This window comes from Setaria italica, chromosome III (genome assembly GCF_000263155.2).
Source record: "Setaria italica strain Yugu1 chromosome III, Setaria_italica_v2.0, whole genome shotgun sequence".
Lineage (NCBI taxonomy): Eukaryota > Viridiplantae > Streptophyta > Magnoliopsida > Poales > Poaceae > Setaria > Setaria italica.
The window spans coordinates 11,327,212-11,345,952 of record NC_028452.1 but is presented as its reverse complement, the minus strand read 5'-3'; the positions used below and the strand labels follow the sequence as shown (position 1 = coordinate 11,345,952).

The following is an 18,741-nucleotide window of genomic DNA, read 5'->3' as shown; positions in this document are numbered from 1 at the left end:
ACATGCACCAGAAACAGGTGCTCACATGTTTTTCCAATGCCGGTTCACCAAACGCATTTGGACTGACGTTTCAAATTGGCTTCAAGCACCGGAGCTTCATCCAAATACATGGGGGCACTATGAGTCACTTCAAGCATGGTGGGAGGACAGGGCAAGAACAACAGGGATCTCGCGCAAAGGACTGCGCTCTCGAATCATTTTAGACCTTGTTTAGTTGTCCAACTTTGGAGATGCAAAATTACTATAGCACATTGTAGCGTTTCGTTTGTATTTGTGAATTATTGTCCAAATATTGACTAATTAGGCTCAAAAGATTTGTCTCGCAAAGTACAATAAAACTGTGCAATTAGTTTTCGATTTTGTCTACTAAAATACTCCATGCATGTACCGCAAGTTTGATGTGATGGGAAATCTTCTTTTTGCATAGTGTCAAAGTTGGGAGTTTGGGGAGAAGTACAATGGCCCGTTAGAACGCAACTCTAGCACAATTCGGAGAGTCGAAGCACCGTCGTTTAGGATTGTCACAAAGGTTAGAGACGAAGCTAAGACATGGGTTCTAGCTGGGGCTTTAGAGCTCGTTGGGTAGGGTTGCGGCTGTGGTTGAAATGTTTGCGGCTATAGCTTCTTCGGTGAAGCAGTTTTTTTCTTCGAATTAGATAAAAAAATATTTAGCAAAATGACTTCTCCTAACCGTGTAACATGGATAAAAATGATGAAATGTCTATAATACCTTATATTTTTATTTTTATTTTTTATTTTCATTTTTATTTTTTATTTTCAGTTTTCTTCCCTTATTTTTTTCTCCTCTCTTTTTATTTTTATTTTTCATTTTTCTCTTTTCTTCCTTTTTCTTTTCCCCTCTCGTTCCTTTCCTTTCTCTCTTTATCCATTCACCCGTGGCTAGCATGTCTTTATTCTTTCACTCGTGGCCCTCTGCATCCCGTGCTCGCCCCTCACCTTCACCGCCGGCGCTTTCCAGCCCCACGCCTCGTCCCGCCGGCATCCCACGCTCGTCCCACTCGCCTGCGCCGCCAGCGTCCCACACTCGCCTGCGCCTCGTCCCACCTCGCCCGCGCCGCCGGTGCTCTCCAAACCCGCGTCGGCGTCGCCATCTTCCCCCACCCTGACCTCGCTCGCACACCGTCTTCCTCTGCCCCGGCCTCACCCGCGCTGCTTAGGGGCAATCCCGGGACTTCGGTCTCGCGGACAAGGAGCCGCAGGGAGCCAGTTTTTTCAGCTCCCGCACCATCTGCTTGCTCCTCTCAGCGAGATTTCCGGAGCTTCGGATACAAAGCCATTTCGTTCGTCACCCTAGTTAGGGCTTCTCAAGAAGTCGGTGGTGAAGCCGGTTGAGAAGTCCTACTAAAGAGGATCTTATTGTATAGAGTGTGACCTAATCTCTGGCCATCAGCCATCTTTTCTTCTAAATTCCTGCCGGTTCATTTAAAAAAAATCATCACGCTTTTTCTGCGGCATCCGAGTGCGGTTCTGCGCCGCGAGTCGCGATCGGCAGAGCCACCGTGCGCGAGACCCCCTCGTCGACACAGCGTCGTATAAAAACCTGGGTCATGTCTCCATGTCGGACGTGCTGCTGTATGCTAGCAATACCAGTGCCCACACATAAACTACACGGGCACAGCCACGCCAACGTGACGAGAACAGTCAGTATGGGAAGCCTTCTTGGAAAGGAGAAGTTAAAATTTTCAAGCCACGAGTCTGAAGAAAACAACGCAGATTCGGCAGTAGTGTCCAAGTAAGACAATGTGGAAACTAGAAACCTTGGAGTAGCGCAGATTGTGCCGCCAGCATCCAAACGAGAGATCCGATTGCAATCCAAAAGGCGGGCAAGCAGAAATGCAGCATAGATTCTGTGCAAGCGACAGGCCAGAATTGTGGTAGAGATTGGAACGAACAGGACTGTGAAGCAAAAAACCCAGCATTCCTGTAAATTCATTTTTGAACTGAATTCTGCCTTTCCACCGCCCTTGAGAGCAAGAGAGACGTCACCGTACTGACCGAGAAAACTGGGAGGAGTCAAAGAAGCAGCAACAGCAAACTCTGTGTTTCCTAGCTGGCAACAGCAAGAACACCAGGCACCAACTCACACGCCCAACTCCCCCTGATCAGCACACACTAAGCATGGAGGGGATTACCACCCAATCATCCCTCTGGCTCCAGCGATTAGTTAACCACCTGGAGAGCCTGCCAAGGCATCACCCACCACGGCATGGGATGGACTTGGCACGGCATCTCTCTTCTCCCACACCTCCATTTTAAACTGCCAGCAGATTGCTACTAGAAAGTTCAGAGAGATGGAGCAGGTGGGTGTGCTGATGCAAAGCCCTGTGAGGCCAAAACGGAAATGCAGAATGCAGTTTGGGAAGAGGACAAAGCCCTGGGGGTTAAATATCAATCAAGGAGGCTCATCAGCTGTACTGCATATATTTCAAAATTTGAACTGTCCAGTGGATTAGTAGCACATACAGTGGTGCGGTTAGGAAACGGACGAACAAAAGAAAGAAGAAAAGAATTCACAACCTCTTTCTGCAATGCAACTGCAGCTTTTCTCTCTCTCTCTCTCTCTCTCTCTCTCTACGCTAAAGCTTTTTCCCCTCTCTCTCCTCTCTGTGTCACTGTGCCCTTGTCGGACCCCACCGGCCAGCGGCCGAGGGCGCCGCCGGGAACCTGCAAAATCGACGGCCTAAACCCTCGAACCCCCAAAAGCCCCCCACCCTTTGCGCCGTAACGCGAATGACTCCGCCCCGAAAAGTAACAGCAAGCAGCTCACCCCACCACGTCGCAGCATCGCAGCATCCGCGGCGCCCGCAGCGGCGACGGCCCGTCCCCCGCCTCGTCGCCATTGATGGTGCTGCTGTCGCCGTCGCGCAGGAAGCTCCGGATGGCCGCGAGCCCCGGGCCGCGCACGTCGCGCTCCCAGGAGGCCGACTCCGCGGCGGGGCCCGCGCCGTGGAGGCGGGCGCGGACGGTGGCGGACGCGTCCAGGCGGTGGATGGGCCAGCCCCAGTCGTCGGCCATGCGGCGGATCTTCGAGACCTGCGCGGCCGCCAGGTCCCGCGTGTTGGCCTTGATGTCGTCGATCGCGGCGCGGAAGCTCCTGCGGCCCGCGAAGTAGTCGCCCAGCTCGGGGACGCCGATGGCCTTGCCCAGGCCCGCGTGCGCGGCGCGCTCTGCGGGGGTGGTCGTGGCGAAGTACTCCCGGAGCTCCTCGACCATGCCGTCGCCCACCATGTCGTCCACTCGGCGGTCCAGGTACTCGGCGAGGAGCGCCTCCTCGACGTGGACCCAGAGGAGGCAGCACGGGAAGCGGAGGGCGGGGCGGTAGCCGTCCCGCCGCGACGAGAAGGGGTCGGCGGCGGAGGCGTCGAAGCGGTCGGCGAGGAGGGCGTGGATGAGGGAGTTGGACCCGCCGGCGACGACGGGAACGCGGCGCCTTGCCGCGATTGAGGCGGCCGTGGCGGCGGCGATGGAGCGGAAGGACGAGGGCGGGAGCTCGCCGGCGTCGGGGCGGATGGCGCCGAGGAGGTGGTGCGGGACGCCGCGGCGGTCCGCGAGGGGCACCTTGTTGGTGGTGACGTCGAGGCCGGCGTAGAGCTGGATCTTATCGGCGTTCACCACCTCCCCGCCGAGCGCCCGCGCCGCGTCGATGGACAGCTTCGTCTTCCCGGTGCCCGTGGCGCCGACGATCACCACCATGCCGGAGGCCGGCCGCGGCTCGCCGGGCGATGGACGCGCCGAGGACGAGGACGATGCCGAACAGGACGAGCCCAGGCTGCGGCGCGCGCGCTGGTGGTGCTCCTCCTCCTCCTGCGCCGCCGCCGCCGCCGTCCCCACCTCCTCCTCCCGCGGCGGGATCCGCAATGGCCTCGCCCCCGCGACGGCCGCGGCGGCCATGGGAGCAGCGCGCACGAGCGTAGTGATCCTATTGGCGAGGAGGCTGGTCATGTAGCTAGCGCCCGATCCGAATCAGCCGCCTATGACCGCCGCGGTGTTTTGTCTCTTGCGAACGCGCCCCCGGGGCTTTATGCGGGGAGGGCAACTGCGGGACGCCACGCCAGATCATGCGCTTCAACCTGCTGCTGCCCTTGTTTGGTTGCGCGCCTGCTGTTTGATTTTTCGCGAGATTTTCCCCCGAATTTCTGCCGCCGAATCGAAAATCGTCTTTGCCTCGCCTCGCCTCGCCTCGCGAAAATGGTGGAGGCCGTGCTGTGTCGCGGGCGCAGGTAGGAGGAGTACTTGCGAAAATGGTGGACAGGTGGAGGCCGTGCTGTGTCCCGGGCGGGGGGCCGTGCCGCTGCTCGGCTGCTGGGCCGTGTGGTGTGTGTATATATACCGAGGACAAACAGAGGGACGAATGGACCATGGGGGTGGTAGTCACTGCTAGTGGACAGCGATTCAGGATTGACATGACACGGTAGGGAGGACCTTATTGAAAACAACAACTGTTAGAGCCCATGATGGCGGTCGCGGGCATGCGGGGTCGCTCTGCCGGCGTTCGCAGCAGCGCCGGCACTGGCAGCAGCTTCCCCTGCCCGTGCCGCGCAGAAGAACGGAGTAATGTGCGAACAAAACGAGGCCACGGGCCTGGCGAGTGGCGACCGCCGGACAGGCGCCGCAGAGGCGTGGTTAAAATAAGCGGCGCATGTCCCGCGGATGGCGAGAACATTCCGAGGCGTCCGGTGCGGCGGTCGCCTGCCTGCCCTTCCCTGCCACCGGCGGGAGCCGATGGCGGATGTCCCGGTGGCCGGTGGGCGGGGGACGCTCGCGGGTGGGGTGTGGTGGTAGCCCGTGCCCACCGCCCCCCGGCCGCCGCTTGGTGCGGCTTTGCGATCGAGTTGGTGGCGCCCGTCCGTGTCGTGTCGGGGGGTCCGTGTGCGTCGGTTTCGCATCCGCATCTCGGGCGGCATACATGACATTCCCTGGTTGGGGCAGGGTCCCGGGCGGAGTCAGAGGGGCGCGGCGTGGGCGGCTTGTCAATATTCTCCCGCGCGCACGACAGGGCTCGCCTCCTTTTCGTTCCCGCCTTTCGGTGGGGTCCTGCCTTCCCGTTTTCGTACGGCCAGCGTTCGCCCCCATCACGGACGGTTGCATCCGGGCCGGCGCCGTGGCGACCTCGGCCTGTCGTCTGATGACTTGACCGCGAGCTGAAAAAAGGATCAAATTCTCTCTTTTTTTTAAAAAAAAAGAGGATCAAACGGCATGGCGATGGTGCGATGTTGGCATGGTGCACCGGCCCTCTCGTTTTCTGGGCGGTGAGATAGTCGGCGGTCTGGTTCAGACTTCAGGGTCGGATTGAGACGAGCACGAAACACCATGCAACACCAAATGTGTTCTGCGGACGGTCGGGCTTGATGCTCACAGCAAGGTAAGGTTGAGGCCGGCGTTGAAAAGGTGAATGGAAAAAGAAAAAAAAAAAAGGGAATGCTTCACCCGATGGTCTCTGCGGCGTGGGCCCCAGCTTCTGACGCCCGGCTGCACGCGCCAGGCACACGATGGGGCACGCACGTCAGGGGAAAGAAGCCGAAGAAAGCATGGAGACTGCGCGTGGGAGAATGTGGCTTCCCCGATGAGCTCCCGAACTGATGCTTCGCCTGGAGCCCCGGGCCCCATGCCCAGCCCACTCCGCTCACACGGCCACATGGCTACACGCTACGACACGGCCATGCACACAGGCCACAGCGAATGCAGCCAGCGACTCCTCAGCGAGAGAGAAGATGAGAGCTTCGCTTCACCTAGTACTCCTAGACCACCAGTAGCCTACTGTTCTCCCCATGGTTCTTGCGCTGCCGTAGCCCGTAGCCATGGCCAAGCTACTGCTGGACTATGGACTGGCCTAGTCCTAGTGGCCTCCTGATCTGGGCGCTGGCAAGCCTGACAGAATTGGGGTCAGCCTTCCAGCCTTTGCATGAACTTCCATGGCTACGGCCTACGGAAAGGTGAGAAGAAGATGCCTCGAACGACGGCGGTTTCGCATGCGAATGTGAATGGGGCTCGCTCGTCCTTCCGACGGCTCGCCCAAAGGCATGCTGGTTCTTGATGTGGGTTAGTTACTGTGGCTCCATGTGTCCTACGCTGTCCGCGGCAGGGCACGAGGTGGCCACTGATGCAACTGCCAGGATAAGCTGGTCCCAAGTACGCTCCCAGCCCCTGTTGTCCTCAAAACTGATCGAGAAACACCTTTTGTGGTACTCCACATGATCGAGAATATGCTCCAACGAAATTCGCAATTGACCGCCGTTTTTTTTAATACGATTGTTGTTAGTGGTTAATTTCACTTGCTGACAAAGGAAATGGGAGTGTTTGTCTTGCATAAAGAAACAACACACATTTTGGAGCGTTTCAGTTCCGGGATTTAACAAAAGGTAAGTGTCCTGCACAAAGGGGGAGAGATGCAGAAGATGATATTCGTGAAAGGGGAAAGAAATTTTGTGGCATAGCATAATTACGATGATGCCCAATGCAAGTAGAATAGGAGAGACCGGGTGCGGGTGGACTTTTTGTACTTTAGTAGGCCTGTTGACCTTTTGGACTGCGACACTAGTCTAGTGAACGTTGCTTGCCTGCATCTCTACCTGCATGCACTTGCAAGTTGCAACCGTTATGGACGCGGGGAACATTTGGAAAGCTCGCTCGCTCGATCGGGCGGCTTTTCTCGGCACCCAAAAAGCAGCCGCAATTTGCAGCCTGATACCTCGTCGTCCATGCGCTCAGAGCTAGAGCCCCACCATTTTCGTTGCCGACGGACAGCACAAGATGAGCTGACGAAAAACAAAATGGGGGAATTTCGAGGAGGGGTATCGATATCTCGAGGCGAAGATAGGCCGAAAACGAGAGGGGGTATCGTGAATAGTCGCTCGATCGAAGGCCTTGTGGTCAAAAGGTTGGGGGCAATTTGCACGCACGACGATCCGGTCGATCAGATTGGGTGCAAAACTAAAGGAGTTCATCGATTGGCGATCTGACGACGACGATGAAGGGTTTCGCTGGATCGGGGATATGATACGATCACGGCCAAAATTTTCCGGATCGACGGAATATTGTGTATTGGTGGTAGTCGTGGTGACTGATTGGAGTTCGCTCATCACGAAAAGAATGCATCTATGGTGAATTGGTATCTGCCCTTCTCTGCTACGGAAAAGCGGCAGAGAGCGCGTCGATCGGGTATATTGGGACCTGATCTTGCCAAAAGGACGTGCAGATGGATTCTTATTTCCTACGGCCAATTTGATGTGCCCGGCCAATTCGTGGAATCGAACCCAAACGTACATGTCCTCTCTGCCTGTCATCGCGAGAAAGATTGTGCCTTTCCTTAGCTTGGCACAGTGGTTACTTGCATGCATGTGCTCGAGAAAAGTAAAAAGCCTTTCCTTGGTTTGGTACAGTAGCTACTTAAACGAACGCCTACGAAAAAAACTAAGCCTACAAATTTGATACCCACATGTACCACTGAAAGAATTGCTATAAATGCAAGTTCCATACTGTGTCGCAAACTCAAATCTATATGGGCATATTTCACCATAAAGAACCTATATAACTCATGCATGTAAAAGATTCATTTCTACTAGTACTTTTATGGAACATATTTCACTGCTGGAACTAACACGTACTATGTATCCTGCGGCGTACAAACATGTATACTTCATCACCAGAATCATATATTCCGCGTGATCTTAGCGAAAGAAAAAGGGAAGCCATCCAATAGAAACATCTATACACCCGGGAAGACTCCAATACGTACGTATCTAAGTTTCTTTCTACGTAAGGCGTCAGAGTTGTTTAGTTTGCCTCAAATGATTACAAAGGTAACGAGTTCCATTAGTTGATTACAAAGGTAACGAGTTCCATTAGTTGTGGTGGTTTGTAATCATTTGATATTGTAATCGAATTCCTTAGCTAAATAATATCTATACAAGCTTGTTATCCCTCCCCATTATAATAAGATGTTACCAGAGTCCAACCAAACAAAGAGGGTAACCATCTATTCCGCCGCGAAATATACTGTAATTTAATTTTCTTTGCGTTTACGTGCCAAAACCTTGGCACGAACCAAACACTGTAAATCAATAACGTTATGACAGATCGTAATATAACGACAACGTTAAGACAAACAAACAAAAAAGCTTAGGAAGATTTTTTTTATGAGTTGTTGCTCCAGGTACTTGGCCGATCACTGGCTGCTTGCCAAAACCTTGGCACGAACCAAACACTGTAAATCAATAACGTTATGACAGATCGTAATATAACGACAACGTTAAGACAAACAAACAAAAAAGCTTAGGAAGATTTTTTTTATGAGTTGTTGCTCCAGGTACTTGGCCGATCACTGGCTGCTATGCTTGCTGCAGTTACCGCAGAAAGCATTTTACATGTTTAGTTTGTTTGTTTCTTCAGTCTGTTGTCTTAGGCTCCAACTAGAATTTACTCACCGGGTTTCAGATTGTAAATCGTTTCAACTTTGTCCTAAGTCAAAGTTATTTAGTTTTGACAATCTTTATAAGACACAAATATCTACAAGACCAAACTAGTTTCGATAGATGCACTGTAAAATATATCTTGACAGTGCAGTTATTGATATATTTTTTTTACAAATTTAATCAAAATTAAACGAATTTGATTTAGAATAAAACTAAAATGACCTGTAATTTGTATTGTAATGAAGGAAGTAGCTAACGAGTGACAAGTGTCTCTTTTCTGTACATGTATGTTGGAGTAGATCACAAAGGTGATGACGACTAACCACATCTTAGTTAAATCAATCGACAGGTTTCAAGGATGACGATAAGTGTCGATCCATCTATTAAAAAAAATGAAGCTTTAATCTATATAATAAAGCCGTGATGAGGTAACCATCAGCAGGACTGGAGGCACTGCCTAATTAATTACACAATGAAGTTAAGTTAATGCTCTGCGCGCAAGTGCAATGTGATGGAGACACAAGCACTTCCTACTACCTCAGACTAATCCGCTTGCAGCTTGCTGGACGTAGGTGGGGTGATGGCGGTGGTGAAATGAGGCAACCAAAAAGTTTCGTTGAATGTGATAAACTTTGCATTGAAATGAGCCTAGCTAGAGGTAAAATTTGGTATAAATTGAGTGTAGCAAGCAGCTAACCGAATACTTAGTACGTGCAAACTGCTCAGATAGTTTGCTGGTACTTATAACTAATTGTTCTTTCGTTTACGTGCCGTCAATAGTGGGGTGAGCTCATCACTCGAAGATATTTATAGGATGGGTGTACATGCGTGTCGCCATTATATCTTTTTAACTGCCTTAGGTACGCCAAATGACAATAGTGCGCCAATCTCATCCTAATATACATTTTAAAAAACAAAAGATTGTACCTTATCTAATATGGGAGTTGAATTTATTGGTCAGAAATGTGGAGTTTTTTTTAAAAAAAGGAGACACGTAGTTATAGACACTAGGACAATTTCACGTAGAAAGGAAATAGGAGATTATTTGAACATCTGGTGGTTTTGTTAACTCTTAACAATCTATAAAGGGAGGCACAGAGGCTAGGAGTATTAAACGAATATAATGCATGCTCATAGTAGAGCACTGCCGCCTACACATTACGTAGGTATGACGACTACGGCCCAATAACAACAACGCAAAATGATCGATCAACGAAATTAAAAACTCTATCCCGAAGCCGCGCCAGCCAAAATGATTGGTCCTCGAACCATACAATAATCGCTCGCCCATTGACGCTCGCGTGAGTGTACTGCATGCCCATCCATTTAACAACGCCATTGACCTCCTCCGATCCAGAGAAAGAAAAAGGAGGGCATCAGCAACAAACGGATAGGAAAACGAAGAAGAGGTCGAATGGAACAGGTCAACTATTATCCGGACGAGCGGTCCTAGTATATTATTCTACTCCCGGCGCCGGAGTGGAGGCAGCCGTCACGTCGCTGCGTTGGCATGCTCCCGGTCGCGGAGGCGTCGACGACGACGACGCGCCTTTTCGGCCTTGGAGCCTTGCGCGAGCAAAGGCCGCACGGGCAGAGCTGGCGGGCAGGGGGAAGGTAGCGCGGGGGAGAGGTGATCTATCACCCATTGCCGTTGTTTAAGGCACCACCATAACCGAAGCGTGTCCTGTTGCGAGCCCGCAGCTGTTGCCGGGGTGCTGCTGCTTCTGCTTGGACGCGTGCTGGCTCTCTGCGGCTTCGTCTCTTGTGACCCATACAGTCCCCGGCTATCGACTCCCCTTTACTTTCTCCTCCAGAAAGGAGCTAGCTAGCTGCTCGTACGTACTGAACCATATGTATAGTGCTGGTCGGCCGCGCATGCTTGCAGTAGCTGCTACTTGTGTGCCAATGCCAACGTGCCATTCTTTCTTCTTCTTCTTTTTTTAATTTGGAGATAAGTTGAGAGTAGAACAGGATGCATGCACTTGAATTCTGGAGCAGATCTTTCTTGATCGGGCTCACTTTGTGAGCTTGATATCTTTTGTTTTATGCTGACTTATTACTGTACTATGGTTAGTATGGTACTAGATTCTTTTTAACCACATGTTGCGTCTAGGATGAGAAAGATCCACACCACTAGTATTGGTTTGTATGGTACTAGAGACTAAAATAGGGCCAACTAGGAATCAAGTGACGAGGTCCGGAGCATTATCCTGCTCGCTCTGCTCCCTCATGATGGGCCTCCGATCCGGCACGGCTGGCGGCGTCACACAACAATGCAGCACACCGTACCCACAATCAAGTTGCTCAATTGTTTAGCGTGGCCTAGCGCGTGAGGTCGTCGCCTGCTCGCGTGGCAAGGAACAACACGGGTGGGACAACCAGTTTTATTCGTGCTGACCCTCGCATGGAAACCTTAGCAACCATGGATGGGGCATGTTGCGCATACGGACATCAACAATGGTCAATGGCTTCCTTCCAATAATGGTGTTCAAAATTGTAAGTACAGGTCCGTGGTGCTAAAGGGATGTTTGAACAGAAAAGCAAAGCCGGAGGTGGCCAGGTGGGTGTTTTTTTTTTAGAAAAAAGTTTCTGGTCTCTACTGGAAGGCTGGCACGGCCGGGAATCGTGGTTCTGGAATCGCGTTACGAGTGTGTCTGCGTCTGATTTGCAAGCAACTGTCTGGGCCTGGGCCGATAATGGCTGTGCTGTGCTGATTCCTTCTTTGCTGTGATTTGGGCCGCGGCGCGGGCAGCAGCCATCTCCTTCCAGGCCCAGCTGCTAACTGCAGCACATGCCGGTTGCCGCGTGCCCGTGCGAACTGCAGTGCCTCCTTTTTCCCATGGTCATCAGAGGCATATTCTGAGCCAAAGCTTTCTATAAGTAGCTAAATATCCATTCGTCCCTTTTTTACGAAACAGGACTGCCATATTGGCTGATGGTGGACAACGGGATGTATGTCCAGGTCAGACGAGTAGAAGAAAAATGGGAACCAGCAAAACGTCGGAACCGACTCGCCCCAAGAATTTGTCAAGGACAGAAGATTTTGAACAGTGAAACATCCTTGCTCAAATTTATGCCTCCAGCCGGACTGAGTTACACAATGCTCGTGCCAGGTATATTTTCTGGATAGAATTGGAGAAAGAAAAGAAGAAAAATACCTCCTACACCGAGCCCTCTAAGCTATAGTCACAATTCACAAAGTAAGAAAGGCAAAAAGGAAAGAGAGAGAAAAGATGATGTGAGCATAGATCTCATGAATCACATCGTTAACAAGGTGGATCTCGACACCCATTCTGCCAAGAACGAAGCAAGGAAGTACAGACATCAAATGCAGTCACTGCGGCACCAATCAAGGGCCATCGGTAAACTTGGCTCCTGCAACAGGTATATCTTTCAGACTTGCAGTAATGTGAAATATGATGGATTACACAGTTCACAGTTGGGAAGAGTATTCTATTTATACAAGTATTGATTAGAATTATTTTAGAATAGAACCTAGGGAAAAACTACTCTAATCCAAACATACGCTCTATCAAAAAAACCAGCATTAACGAGAGCAATTTGTAAGGCCCTGGTTGATTTACCTATGATGAAATAGTTACTAACATTGTCCCTGAATTTGATAAATAATGCCCCTTATTTAGAAACAAATAGAATGAGCGAAAACTTTCCACATATATGATTCCGGTGTATGCTATACAAACACAGAAAACCACCAGTGTACCAAAGAAACAACTTTGCTTTCTCTTACCATGAATGTCCGAAGGACAGCAGTATAACATAGAGGATCAGTACTTCAGAACTGCACATCACAAGACAAAATTCCATATTACAAGCTGTCATTCTCCTCATCTTCATCATCATCGTAATCATATTCATCTTCATCAGCTGATTCAGAAAAATCGTCTTGGTCCTGGCCACAAAGTAAAGGGCGAATTTTAGGGAGGTTCAGAAACAAACAGTACAGGTTTTGGAAATAGTGCATGCCTCATCATAGCTTGCAGAGGTGACTGCTGTGCCATCTTCATTTTCTGAATCTGAGCTATCGTCCTCTTGTTCCTCGTAGTACTCAATGCCCTGTTTTGTTTCATATCACATAAGCAATTTATCAATGAATAATATGATCACTAGTGCAACTACAGTTATCTGCCACACTTCCATTGGGTCCAGCATGGAAGTCTGAGGAAATAACTAAATGTTGAGGAAATAAAGGACTTGAGGAAGGCAAAGGGAGCAACTGTAGAGCATCTATAACTCCAAATGAAATGGCATTTATAGGATAGGAGGCACAAAGTGTGCCATAATTATATATTGCTATGCATCCAGAAATTAACTTCAATGCTGTTGAAATAATACAACGCAACACCCCCCAAAAAAATCCTAATGAGAAGTTACATACCAAATCCAACTTCATCTGCTTGATATTGTTTTCCAGTTGATCTATATGTTGACTAAGGGCCTGCAGGACAAATTATTAGTTTAAAGGAAATAAGGAGACTAGTGTCATGCAGACGAGTTTTCGATTAAAAAAAAGAATTCTATATTTCAAGGAAACTAACCTCATGACGTTGCATTGCAACTGCACGTTTCAATGCCTTAGCTTTTGTTAAGAGATTTCTAGGCCTTATGTTAATAGGCCTCCTATAGTTCTTTCCACGGTAAAATATGAGTGCATAACCCTTGGGAACTCTTTCGATTGCAACTAGTATACCACCACTCTCATACTCTAGAAGTCGTGCTGTCTCCTGAACAAAGGACAAGGTCTTCTGCTTTGAAATTAATTTGACAACTTCTCTGTGCTTCCAATGCAAGTGCATATTTTCAATGACACCATCAAACACACCACGAACTCCTGAAATACACAAGGAGAATGATCGGTCAATGGGAACAGTAGAGCATGTTCCACGATAGTTGTTCAAGAAATTACCGAGTGGCAAATATGACTTAAGCCGTAAACCAATTCTACGGAAAACGGACTTTTCTTCATCTGTAATCATTTCCCGATCATCACATGGATCAGCGAGCACCATAGAAGCTTCGATCTTTGATAGTAAGCGTTCTGCTCTATGTATTTTTGCCTGAGCCTGTAAATTTGAAGAGCAAATTAAGAAACAAGTAGTCACAGTTAAGGGAAGCAGAGCTATGCCAAACAAGTAGAATTGAATATTATACACATGCAACAGTGAAATGAAATATTCTAGTTTAAACGTAGCCTGTTTTTATCGTTTATAAAACTACAGTGATTTAAGAACGTATAAAAAATGCTTAGAGCTTACAACGGAAAGCTTGTGTTCGAGTTTCCTGTAAAGCTTTTGCTTTTCTGATCTGGAAGATGCTTCTTTCATTTCTTCTTGCTCCTTAGCAGTTACTTCTCTTCCCCAACGAGCTTGGGCCTCCTGAAATTCAGCAAGAGTACCCGCAAGGGCATGCCCATCTAAGCCATCATCTGGAGGTTGTCCAATCGAAACGTTTCTTCTCTGTTCCTCCATATTCTGGATATCCTTTGTCAACTCCTCTCTTTCAGCCAACACAGCTGCAACGGATGTTGGGAGGAAGTCTTTTCCACGATATATTACAATGTAAAATTTATTTCGAAGAAGCAGGGTACCCCCTGTTAGATTCTGAACGAACATAAAAAGGAAAAGTGTAAGACATTAGCTATTTCATGAAGCACATATGGTCTATGAACAGAATTAATTGTATCTGTCGGGACAATCTTTTGAAACTACATGCAAATTCAACACAGGAACATATAAAGCTAAAGCATAATAAGCATTCTCTACTGCAATCTTATCAAACCATTCTCAAATTGAATGTTGGAAAGGTAGAAGAAGCTACTGTACAGGAACCAAGTTATACAAGTATAGGAAGCAAAATTCTGTTACTAACATTTAATAAAAACTGATTTCTAGCGATCATTTAGGGTCATTTAGCTTTGCCTTGTACGAGTCCTTTTAATAAAAGATTGCCAAGTGAATCTGTAGTGTTTGACTTTTAGTTGCCTCAGATAACTCAACTGTGTTTAGATGATATATTCAGTTGTGATGCGTTCTGTAAGACTGTGACTGGTATAATCTGAAAATAACTGTTTCTTCAAGATTCCTTGAGAAAAATAAGTGCTGTGAAGTGGCCATGTCAGTCAACTAGGAAATGTCAAGAAGCATACAAACCTTTATTTCTTCTGCCATAAGCTTATTATTTGTGTTCTGAATTCCACGTTTTACAGCTATTTTCACCACCAAACTCTTCTCCCAGAGCTTAACAATTGCCGCTGCCAAACCTTGATGATTCCGGTTTCTCCCTTCAATAAAGTTTAGCAATCTATAAGCAGGTGTTTGCTGCCAATTGGTAAAAGCTATGACAGGAAAAGGTGATAACTGTCAAAATCAATACCTAGTGCAAAATGGCATGGAAGGTTCCTAGCTAACTTTCGCAAGTTAGTCAGCTCTGCATTGGTAAGTGTCGAACGCATTCCAGTTGGAAGAACTCTATATGGTGTTTTATACTCAGGGATTGTTTGAGGCAGCAAGTCAGCATCCACTGGCAAGATACCTGTTCCCCACCAATCCACAAAACGAGGACCCAATTCATCAAGCATTTGATTGAACTCCAGCTCTTCCTCTGTCATGTCCTCAGTATTCTGCATGTTCAACTGGGACGCATTTGCATGTTGCGCAGCCAAATCCTTCCCCTGACTATCATTCTCAGCAGGGCTGGAGGCATCTGGGATGAACAATGCACCATCTTCCCCCTTCACTTGTGATGAGGCACCATTCAGAGTTTGAGATTTCAGAGGTCTTTTGTAATTGCTCCCTCGGTAAACCACCATTACACTTCCAGATCTCCATATGATCAATCCGCCTGTGCGTCGCTGATCAATGCACACGAAAATCATACAAGGAATCAATTTTCAGCAGAAAACCAATAACTCTACATGAGACTCAAATTCAGCACAATTAACTGGGCAATGCAGGATAAATTGGCACTATATGCATCACTAAATTAAACAGTGTTCGCCAAAAATTGCCAGTGCTGTATAATTTTGAGATCAGAGGACAGGGCCTATATACGGTTCAGACCTCAACAAGCTCATGAGCAGTCTTCATGTCGTGCGCGAGGTCCTCGTGGAACTTGAGCCGAACCAGCTCCGATTTCCTCCACGCGTCATGGATCTTCTCCGTGATGGCCGTCGTGACCCCGGCCTTGGGCACCGTGATGCGGTCTCGAAGGGTCATCCCCAGCCTGCGCAGCCGCCGCAGCTCCTCGTCCTCGATCGTGAGCTCCGCCAGCGTGGGCGCCTTGACCCGCCTCCTCTTGGCCCCATCCTCCTCGTCCCTACCCCCCGCCGCGGCCTCGTCGTCCCTCTCCCACGGGAGGACCGCATCGTCGAAGCTGGCCGCCGCAAACTGGCGGTCTGGCCGCGCCCAGCTGCGGTCGAGCAGGTCGCCGAGGCGCTCGGTGCCGTCGGGCGGAGCGGTGGCCGTGGCAGTGGCGGCGGAGGGATCGTCGTCGTCGGAGGCGAGGCCGAGGTTGCGGAGGCGGTGGACGATGCGGTCGATGGAGGTGGTGGGGGACGGGGCGGGCGCGGGGGCAGGCTGGGAGGGGTCGGAGGGCGCCCACTTCTGCAGCCACGGAGCGCCGGTGCTGGGAACGGGTGGGGCGGCCCGGTTGCCGCCGGAGGAGGAAGGGGAGGCGGCCGAGGCGGCGGAGGAGGAGGCGGCGTGGCGGGAGCAGAGGAAGCGGAGGGGGAGGAGGCGGTGGAGGTGGGGCCGGGAGGAGAGGCGGAAGGAGTGGTGGAGAGGGAGCTCGGAGAGCGCCATGGAGGCGGGGAGCGGAGGGCGGAGCGGCGGTTGGGAGGTTTAGCGCGGTGGCGCCATGGATGGGGTGAGGGGGCGTGTGGGGTTTTGGTGGCGGATAAGGGGGAGGGGATATTTTCGCATGTTCGTGTTCATTTTTTTGTTCGAGTATACAGTACGAGTTTCTTGGACGGGTCATGGGTGTTCTGTGAAAATTGTAGATTACCAAACTTGGGTGAAATTCTGAATAGTCTCCGGATCGTCGATGGCTTTTGCAATTAGCTTGTTCCGCTTCTACAACTCTTACAGAGTGGTGTCACCCTTTAACTTTCGTGACTTCGCCAACAGTAAAAGAAAGTGCGGTTTGGAACGGCCCTGAGTTTGTATGAATTTGTAAAACCAGGGGTGTCCACTTAGTGTTCAGTCACAGGCTATACAAGAGTTCAGCGAAATGGAGATACCACCGGTGGCACAAGAGTTCAGTCACACTTAGTGTTTCTTTCTTCTCAAATCCTCATATCTAAATGTTTTCTCTTCATTCTTTTGCATATATATGATATATCTGGAATGGGCAAACTCGTGGAATCGAAATACGGAATACTCACCGTGGAACTACAGCGCCCTCTTACCTGCGTGAGGCTGCATCATCACATTCACATACAAGAGGTAACGAGACGACGACAAACTACAGTACTGATACAGTGTTACTGCTGTTGCAGCTGTTATCTGAAGATCAGAAGATGATAGGTTCATCTGAGCGGCCGCATTTCGCCGTGCCGGTCTGGCAGATCAAACGGGCGCGCCGGTGCCGGCTCGGCCGGGTCTTGACGGCCAAAGACAAAATGCTTCAGCTTATCCACAGCGAGGTTGGCAGCCGCTGGCACAAGCGCGCCCATGAAGAGCGGGCGGCGCAGGCCGTCGCCGATCCGACCGAGCAGCAGCAGGCGCGCCACCCCCAGGAGCCAGAGCAGGAATCCGGCAAGCGCGAACCCGGCGTGGACGGGCGCCTCGCCGGCGACGGAGAAGACCACCACCGCCGACGCGCCGAGCAGCATGATGAGCGAAGTGTTGGGAGCCGGATCTGCCATCGACATCGACTGCTAGCTCGTGCAGAGTACTGGAACCGGTGGTTGCGTTTGCCTATGTTCGAAGTGCGCCGGGTGCCATGTAGCCGTGCCGGCTTTATAGGCAGATTGATGAGATTAGCGGGTGCTCGTCCGTGTCACGCACCAGCCATGTGTACCGAATCCGTGTCGCGCTGCCAGCCTGCCATGTCCAGGTGAAATCCTTTCGAATTTTTTCGGAGGCATCATGTCGCTTTTGTGCTTTGTGCTGACCTCATGTCAGATGCATGCGGGTGGTTGAGAGGCCTCGCGGTCATCGCCGGTCAGAGCATCTGACCCTTTGGGTACGGTGGTCACGTCATGGTAGTCGTCAGACCTCCTCTGGTTCTCCTGGTTGGGAAAGGCAAAATACCCACTTTAACCCCAGAACTTTACGCGAAGCGTCAACTTCGTTCCTCGTTCGCCAATTTAATCCCTCAACTTTTATTTACGTCAAACCCGTCCTTGTGTTGATGTGATGCTCTATGTTAACATAAAACTAATGCAAAAAGTCTATTTTATCCTTGGCTTATCTATGTCAAACATGTATATGCTCATACTCACTTAATATATGCACATAACAATATATTTTTTAAACTAACATAAAATATGATTTCTAAAAAGTGTATCTACTCATACTCTTTAAAGTCATTCATGCGAATTTGATAGGCAAAATAAATGTACTCAAACAAGTATTTACTCATATTCTTTCGGCATATATACAACTCAATGTGTGTAGGCATGTTCTAAAATCAACATGTGCTCATATACTCGTGGTACGTTATACATGGAGCTATATATGCTCTATGTATGTATTCATACTTCCCTCCACAAAACATATTTATCCTTATATTTATTTTGGATCATATGTTATTGTAATTCTAAAGGTGAAAATTGAAGAGAGAAAAGAACTAATGGTAAAATGGACCTTTTGTATTAGTTTCATACCAATTGGAGCCACATTTCAGCACAATGACGAGTTTAACCCGAAAATGAAAGTTGATGGACTAAATTGACCAATCTAAAAGTTGAGGGACTAAATATGGAGCCACATATCATTATTTTCAGCTTGCTCTCCTTCATGCATCGCCATGGCGAGTTGTATGGTAAAGTTTAGGTGGTAGCATAATACTATTCAGAGGTGTTGTGAGGCTAGTTAGTCAAACTCAGACCAGAGGGAAATGGAGCCTCCTGAGCAATGCACGCCGCTCGACACCGTGCCGGTGGGAGACAACCACCACCCGTCCCATACTGACGTTCCCCACCTCTCGCCGGCGACGGCCGGTAACCCCCACCTACATCCTCCATCCAAATCCTACCAATGTTCGCTGGCATCTTCACACGCCGCGGAGGAGGCACTGTACCTTCTCTACTACTTGGATGCTGAAGAAGACAGCTCGTGCTCTCGTT

The 18,741-nt window shown here is 49.6% G+C and overlaps 2 protein-coding genes across 2 annotated transcripts; both read right to left on the bottom strand.

Annotated features, from left to right (window-relative positions):
* Positions 1–2,418: 2,418 nt before the first annotated feature.
* Positions 2,419–4,348, bottom strand: LOC101776169 (adenylate isopentenyltransferase). The gene has a single exon (XM_012844690.2). It carries the CDS (start codon positions 3,961–3,963, stop codon positions 2,785–2,787), a length of 1,179 nt encoding a protein of 392 aa, XP_012700144.1. The 5' UTR covers positions 3,964–4,348; the 3' UTR covers positions 2,419–2,784.
* A 7,116-nt stretch (positions 4,349–11,464) lies between these two features.
* Positions 11,465–16,358, bottom strand: LOC101772670 (CRM-domain containing factor CFM3, chloroplastic/mitochondrial). Its single transcript, XM_022825342.1, has 10 exons — positions 15,512–16,358; positions 14,826–15,303; positions 14,603–14,733; positions 13,709–14,053; positions 13,360–13,516; positions 12,992–13,284; positions 12,832–12,891; positions 12,420–12,509; positions 12,184–12,345; positions 11,465–11,807 (listed from the first exon to the last, which is right to left on the bottom strand). Exons 1-9 carry the CDS (start codon positions 16,250–16,252, stop codon positions 12,262–12,264), a joined length of 2,379 nt encoding a protein of 792 aa, XP_022681077.1. The 5' UTR covers positions 16,253–16,358; the 3' UTR covers positions 11,465–11,807; positions 12,184–12,261.
* Positions 16,359–18,741: the final 2,383 nt, after the last annotated feature.

Excerpts from the sequence above, each read along its gene's own strand:
- LOC101776169 (XM_012844690.2), bottom strand. The coding sequence starts at position 3,963 with ATGACCAGCCTCCTCGCCAATAGGATCACTACGCTCGTGCGCGCTGCT.
- LOC101772670 (XM_022825342.1), bottom strand. The coding sequence starts at position 16,252 with ATGGCGCTCTCCGAGCTCCCTCTCCACCACTCCTTCCGCCTCTCCTCC. Across the intron at positions 13,285-13,359 it reads TAAGTCATATTTGCCACTCG|GAGTTCGTGGTGTGTTTGAT; the intron begins GTAATTTCTTGA and ends TGTGTATTTCAG. Across the intron at positions 12,346-12,419 it reads CCTCTGCAAGCTATGATGAG|GACCAAGACGATTTTTCTGA; the intron begins GCATGCACTATT and ends CTTTGTGGCCAG.